Source organism: Centropristis striata, chromosome 11 (genome assembly GCF_030273125.1).
Source record: "Centropristis striata isolate RG_2023a ecotype Rhode Island chromosome 11, C.striata_1.0, whole genome shotgun sequence".
Classification (NCBI taxonomy): Eukaryota; Metazoa; Chordata; class Actinopteri; order Perciformes; family Serranidae; genus Centropristis; species Centropristis striata.
Window position 1 is genome coordinate 21060858 of NC_081527.1, and position 8086 is coordinate 21068943.

Consider the following 8086-nt stretch of genomic DNA (forward strand, 5'->3'; position numbering starts at 1 on the left):
ATGTACATCTTTATTTTGCAACCAAAAGAGTCGCCCCCTGCTGGCCATTAGAAAGAATGCATGTTTAAGGCTTCATTTTTTAAACCTAGAAGATGCCACTTCATATGACCAGTCATATTACACCACTAAATTAGAAAACATCATTAGCCTGGCTAGATTTAGCAAGCATCACAGCCTGGATACTAGCAGGAATTTAAGACTCTGATTCTGATTTTCTGATTTTTCGTGTCCACAGGCGCCACCCTCTGCGTGATCTGCCAGGACCGGAGTTCCCTGCGCCAGACCATCGTCCGACTGGAGCTGGAGGACGAGTGGCAGTTCCGCCTGCGGGACGAGTTTCAGACCGCCAACTGCAGCGAGGACCGGCCACTCTACTTTCTGACCGGCCGCCATGTTTGAACCTAAATCACCCTGTCCGGGTCCACCGCTCTGCAGCAGAAACACAATCAGAAACGAGGATGGATTTGATTCCAATGCAGCCAGCGATCACAAATGTTGCCATTCCAATAGAGGGTCAGAGGAGGATCTGCTGGAGATCCAAAGTGCCCTACAAGTGGACACAAAGCCACCTCATACGACTTTCCTTTCATCTGCACTGCCACAGAGCACCACGCCTGGCTCTGACCAGGGTCAGTGTAAAACTCTCCACTCGAGCTCGTGTTCTACTGAAAAAGACTTTGCTGTGGGGAGAAAAAGCACAGCTCAAAGTGAACTTGTTGTTTGCAAAAATGAATGCTCTCAGATCAATGTGATTATTTGAAGATTGTATGTACATACATGTTGACTACAGTATGTCCCACTCTGGACATACTGGTTTATCTCAGGGTTTTTAAAAAGGGAGGTCCAAGGGAGGTCGCTTAACGGGGTGACGCTTTTCTCTGTATTTTTATGTTGGCACCAAAGACATCCTCAGCTGCCCCTTGGCTTATTCCCTTTCCTCGTCCTGCCTCCTCACCTGCTCTGCCTCCACCAAGCTCATTGACAAGTCAGCTCACAACCTGAAAAGAAATATTAACAAAGAGGTTGGCCTGTATTGGATTTCTATCATCAATCTTTAAACTGCAAAACCTTTACTCTTGTGCCTCTGAAAATATTTATGTGGCATTGATAATCCTTCTGACGAAGAGCAGTATGAGCGCGGTTTCTAAATGATTGACACGTTCATTTAACCAAAGACTTTATTCACAACAGGAGAAAAGTTGTGTCTAGAATGTAGGCGGAATACACAGCTGTGAAGCAGACTTATCTGACTCGCCACAGGGTTTTACTTTACAACTCATCTGTTCATGTTTAAGCCAATCTGGCCAATTTAAATGACATTTGTCTTGTTTTTAGGTATTTACTGACTTAAATACTGGGTATTTTTTAAGCATAATCACATAGCGTCAGTAAATGCTATATTATCAGCAAGCTTCTTCACTGCCAAATATCCTGCTACTGACTGTGCCTGAGATTTCTCCTCCTGTTACGATGTTCTGAGGCTGGTTGGTCAACGATGGTGTTGGAGACCATCCACATAATTCAACTCTGCCATCTTCTGTCCCCCAAACCAAGTCAAAGAAAGAGTTACACACTGTCAAAAGTAGCCGACCAGATCATTTCATATACTTGAAAGTAGAATGTTTTTATATGTGTCTGCACAGGGTTGTCCAAAGAATATGCCTTAAGTGTCGTTTCACACGGTCACTGCTCAAGTCACTAATTTTTTCGGACCAATGAGAATGAAGAAACCATTTAACTGTGAGGCGAAGACACGTTGTTTGTCTGAGTGAAGCAAAATGAAATAATTGGATTTCCGACTACTGTACTGTTTAAAGCGTTGTTTACATTATTAATATATTATATCATCCCCTGAACCACTGAGGGTTACTGATGTTTTTTTTAAGTCTTGTGTAACTTTTGCCAGTATATTTTGGTCATGATGTCTTTGTGCTTTTTTTTTTAATTTGTTGCAAAGGCAAGAAGAATCTACCTAGATGTGTCCTTAACCATATGTCTGTATCCCTCCCTGTTCTTGTGTTGGATTTTTATTGAAAATGAAAATCAGGTCCACGAGGGATTCTTATTTATTTGACAAGCATTTTGGACTGATAATCATATTGAAGTGTAATATTTGATTGCATGCTGAGCTCCCTCAAACCGAGAGGGAGCGTGTCCTCTTCAAAACCATCCATGAAGGCTTTGCACAAGACCCAAATGAATGATTCTTAGATCTACTGAATGTCAAAGGGGGTAGGAAATGTGAACTTGCACTATACAAGTTGCCAGCAGAAAAAAAAGAATATTTCCCACTATTAAATGAACCCCAAAATTAATCCAAATATAAGACTGGTGATCCTAACTTAAACTCCAATGGTCCATAGAATGTGTCTTTCTTTTTAATAATTTAACACTTAATAATATGCAACTTGCTCTCACAATCTTCACTGAAATGTGTTTGAGAACGTGTGCGGCCCAGTGGTAGCCTTGTGTCTGGGTGATCTACCTCATGTTTACCATTGTGGTTGCGGGCTGTAAACATATGACATTAGAGCCATGCTATTGTTGTTGAAAAAAATATGAATGTAATTAAAAAAAAATAAAGTTTCCCTGATGCATATCCATAAAATCAACTTTGACAGCAATGATTAACTGGAAATTTCATTCGATATCCCAATGGAGAATATTTTCTTTACTGCGATTATTTGTATTTTTCAAAGTAGTTTCATTACATTGTGTGACATTAACTACTATAGACTGTGATTTCTATTTTAACAGTAACAGTTTATTCCCATATTAAATACACTGCAAAAGAAAAAAAATCTGTTTCATTTACGATAAAATACTGGCAGCTATGGTTGCCAGAACTTCACCGTAAAAAAAAGTGATTGGGTTTTCTACTGTACTTCTACTATATGAATGTAAATATCAGCAAAAACTGTAATTTAGACTGAGTAGTCCCTTTTTTTTTTAGGGTAATTGTGTCCTTGTGATATTATGGTATTTCTCCCTTAACTTTACATGAAAAAACTGTTCTCTACAGTTTAAAAGTTTTGTACTATTCCTTGATTTACAGTAATTAAAAGCGTCTACCGCAGTGATATTCAATTTTTAATTTTACACCCTATTTCTGATACAATTTCACAGTGTTTTACTGTAGTTTCTTCAAACATTTTCTACAGTGTAGATTTTACTGGCATTTTTTGTTTTTTATCATAAATTTGTTAACTATTTATATTCTATTCACAATAGTTGTTTATTTGGCAATTTTTTATTTAAATTAGATATGGTCGTGGTGCTGCAGAGATGTTATGGCACAAAAAATATTTTCTATCATTAAAAAATAATAATAATAATAATAATAAAAATAATTATATATATATATATATAAATATAATTATTCTACAGATTTAAGAAAAATCTCTGTTTGGTACAGATCCTTGCAAAAAAAAAAAAAATGTAATCATACCACCTCCACAATTGTGAATCGTAAATACAATAAAAAAAAATAATCACAAAAATCAAATCAAATCATGCAGCCCCACTATGTGTGTTTATCTATGCTTGCAGTTGCTGTTACTTTTTTCCCAATACAGTAATGTATCCTCTGATCTATATTTACCAGTCAATTTGTTAACTATTGCTTTTTTTATGTGTTCAGGCTTGGCTTTAAAGCATCAGTTGGGTACTGATCACTGAATTACTGTGTACTACTATAGTAGTTTCCTGTGTACTTGCTGAGTATTTGAAACTGTGCTGCAAGTGCATGAATGCATTTAAAAAAAATCTTTATTTAATCTGGAGTCCTTATTTTCAACGATGTTGAGGGTACAAAACAACAAAACATAAAAACAATGATTTTTGTAAAATGTGTGTGTAGCAGAAAAACAAAAAATGGTAAATGGACTGCACTTAAACAGCGCTTCTATCCAAAGCACTTTACACTACAGACTGTGCTCATTCACCCGTTCACACACACATTCATACCGGTGGCCGAGGCAACTATTAGCAACTATTTTTCAAGAAAGCGATTGGAGGCAAATCCAGCAACTTTTTCTGGTGTTATTGGAGACTCGTTCTTACTCTTCTTAACGAGCCGTGGGGCTCAGCGGCTGGTAAAGAAGAGTAAGAAGAGTCGATGCAGCACAGTCCTCCTGCAGCGGTCTCTCCCAGCTGCAGAGCCGGAGGGGATGTTAACCCCTTAGCGTCCAGTCTGCAAATTGCTAATAGGCTAACAGTTAGCTCTGTAGCAGTACAGCGTGTATGTGCTGTGCATAATTAGCCATGCTGCTTTCTTTATGATCAGCTGCTGACGTTGTGCACAGTTAGCGGTGGCGGCCACAGTTGAGTCTACGGTGTTTAATCCGTCACGTATGTGACATCACGGTCGAAACTGTCGCTAAGCGATTATGCGACGGTCGAAAACCATACGTCACCTCCGGAGTCTCATAAATCCCTCTGGGGGCTAACTTGTAAAGGAGACACGCATAGTGAGCGGACTTTTGAGAGGGTGTGGCCTGAGACTTTCCTGGTGGCGACTTTTCCCCCTAGTGGAAACATGGCTACTGGTGCCATCTGCAACCATTGGGTTCATTCATACACCGATGAATGTTCTGGTCTCTTTCTTATCTCCCTGCCCCCAAAAAGACAAACAAACACAGCTTTAGTTTAACTCTACTCTAATTGTGGCTTAGTTGGTAAGAGCGTTCGTCCAGTTCGTCCATGGCAGCTACATGTCGAAGTATCCTCGAGCAAGATACTGAACCCCAAATTGCTCCCGATATGCAGCCTGCCATGGTCAGGGATCGAACCACAGACTTTAAAAAGAAAAAAAAGACTGTAAATGACTTTGCCCCAAATTTTATGTTTACATGCAAAACTCTTGAGCAAGTGGAATTATGGCCTAAATAAAAAAAAGGGATATGTGATGGCATGTTGCCACTAAGGACTTAAATAAATAAATACAAATACAAATCTTGAGCAGGGTTGCTGAAGTGCATGTGCAGCCACGTCTTCAGCCTGTGATTAATAATCCTCTCTGTGCTATTTTAATTCTGTTTGAGAGTAAATCCCAGTTCCTCGTTCATTTCCCAGTCACCTCCTCTCCTGATACCTTTCTCCCCTCCACACCTTTGTAGCCACGCTGTGACTTTTTTTTTTTTGCACAGTGACCCTCTTCATTATCAAGAGCACAAATGGCTTCCTAATGGATGCTATGGGATCTCCTCTGGCTTCACTGTGAGGGCACAGGGGCATTGCTGGTCCGGGGACAGTCCTATTTCAGCTCCTGCAAAGTAATATTAGAGCACACTTTCCATCAACCTACAACCCCTGCATGATATAACACAGGGCTATTTTCAGCCAGCTGCAGTCAGGGTAGGATAAGGAAGAGAGAGCAAGGAAGATGAGTCTTGCACCTCATAATTGCTCTATTGAGGAAAGCTCAAATATTTTAAATGTTCTGCAGTGATTAATTTATGACAAACTGGAGAATTCCCACACTCAAATTAATAAGTCACCTTTGAAAATATGCATATTGCAAAAGCTTTACAATTTAAATCACTTCTTCAATCTTGAACTATTTGGCCTATGACAGACATATCAGTATTAGGGCCATGGGGCAATCGCACCGAGCACTGGTCCCATACAGCAATAGCTGTATGGACCAGTGCCGCTACTTGTCCTACAACTTGAAGAGTTGCAGGACAAATTATATATCAAAACGTGCAGTTTGATCGGGATCGGTGTGCTATTACTTTTCTCTACGGAATACAAATTTTTCGCGACATAAGTCGCGAAAAACTGCCCAAAATTTTGCATTGAAATGAATGGGACGGCCAAAACAAATGAGCGAAAAAGAACAATAATTGGAGATTTTTAAATGTCTACTTCTCCGGCATAATTTCATCTAGAGACTCCATTTAAACTTTAAACAGTAGACACAAGTCTTGTGTATCAGTGTATTAATCCACGTTTCAATAGGTCATCTAGTTTTTTATCAATCCCCGTTCAATGACCATGATCATTTTTGGAGAAATTCTGAGATTATAATGGGTGTGTATTGCATGGAATGTTCGTGTCACAGTGTGTGACATCATCGCCCAGAGTGTAGAGGGAGCGAAAAATTGTCAAAAAATAAATCTGAAAACTGCGCTCCAGGCCGAAAATTCCACTCTACAGAAATAATTTGTACATAGAAACGTAGGAAATTTGTCTTCTCACTCACAATCCTCTGGTAAAGCTGTCAGAGTTATAGTTTGGGCGTAGGACACACAGATGCGCCACCAACACGCACCAACAGCGAGAGATGTAACAGTTTTTTTAGATCGCTCTAACAAAGCTATTTTTTCATTTTTCTTAAAAAAAACATACAGTATATAGACGTTCAGGAAGAACTCAGGACGCTCAAAGTGAAGTCAGATCAATGATAGGTATTATGGTTTTGCCAAAAATGCTTTCTGTTCGAGGCCAGAAATTCCAGTCTGTACACCTCTGGCTGCTGTCACTCTTCCAGAACATTCGACAGTTGGTGTCAGTTAATTCTGTTGATTGCTCTGCTCTGATTGCCTTTGATCTTTGCTGTGATTACAGTTACAGATACACGCACTGCACACACACATGCGCGTAAGCGCGCACACTCCTCTAGATAAACATGCTTCAAACACACGCATACACTGACACACAGGTAACTTTATGTGATTTTAATTACACACACACAGGTAACTTTATGCGATTTTCGTTACACACACACAAATGCATGCGTAAGTGCGCACACTCCTCCAGATATACATGTTGAATGAATTTCCCCAGAGAAAATTTTCTAGTTTTTTTTTTACTCTTTATTTAAACGGTGATTGATTGACTGATACTGAACATACTGTAATTAGCTATTTATTTTAGTGTTATTTATTCTTAATTTTCTCAGTTTTCACAACTACATTGTATGTATAATGTACAATAATATCAAGTATTCCTTTAAATACAGGAAAAGGTTAATGATTAAAACCATTCAATACATTAAGATTTGCTTTCTTTGGCTTTTCTCAATTATGCTATAATCCTACATTTAATAACAGTTTCCTACATCTATTTCATTATTGAAATAATCTGATATTTAATCAAATGCTTTCAAGAAAAAGGAGAAGCTGTCTCTTGATAATTCTGAAATATTTCTTTCAATTATTGAGTCGTCAGGCAACACAGTAATTATTATTAAACTACTTTCATACACTGGAATGATTAAAAGTATCACTGTAATATCCTTGTATTCCATCTTAACAGGGACTTTTAATTGTTGATCTATAACTATATAATTATGCAGTGTGCGTTCTCACATGAGCAGACATATCAACATTTATATTAAAGGGATTCCTGCCGCATAATATCAATTTTCGTAGATGGTAACCAACAGTGAATCACTCATCCCTCTTGGCAGTCTACTCTAATTACTCTCAGGCCTCCATAAACCATCTAGCTAAAACCAAAGCTCATCTGTCTGTGGGCTTATTGGGGGTTGGGGTGAAGGTAAGTGGAGTGCCGGGGGATTACAGTTTGCCTTTGGTGGATCACATCCACTACTGCATCCTATCAGCAGCTAAGCCTGTGAGTGTGGAGTGAGTCAATTCCAGGGAGCAAAACCCTACACTGTGATGTGAGGAGAGAGAGAGAGAGAGAGAGAGAGAGAGAGAGGGAGTGTGACCCTGCAGTGACATGCCGGTCATGCAGTAAGCCAGCTCAAGTGGTAGACTGTCAAATGCCGCGACTTCAGGGGACGAGTGTGTGACCACGGGGGGAAGACTTGCGTGAGCCTTACACCTCACGTGACTGATAAGCTACTGACTGATTTTATCAGTATTTAGCCCAAGCGGAAAATCCCATTGTTGTAGGCAGACAGAGGAGGAAAGAAACAATAATATAAAATACACTGTTCTAATGTAATATCTCCTTACAGATGGATATACACAGGAATGTGTGTGTTAATTGAAATTTTATTGATATTGTAATATGTACTAGTGGAGTATCCAAATTGCTGAAAAGCACAATATTTGTTTATTTGGCAAATTATTATTTAAATTAGATATGGTCGTGGTGCTGCAGAGATGTTCTG

At 39.1% G+C, this 8086-nt stretch overlaps 1 protein-coding gene across 3 annotated transcripts in view; it reads left to right on the top strand.

Annotated features, from left to right (window-relative positions):
• Positions 1-3345, top strand: part of greb1l (GREB1 like retinoic acid receptor coactivator) — a 63527-nt gene extending 60182 nt beyond the window's left edge. For all 3 annotated transcript variants that reach the window (XM_059344322.1, XM_059344324.1, XM_059344323.1), the window contains exon 34: positions 236-3345. In XM_059344322.1, the coding sequence (XP_059200305.1) occupies positions 236-399 (164 nt within the window). In that variant the 3' untranslated portion in view covers positions 400-3345. The remainder of the gene's footprint in view (positions 1-235) is intronic.
• The last annotated feature ends 4741 nt before the right edge of the window (positions 3346-8086 follow it).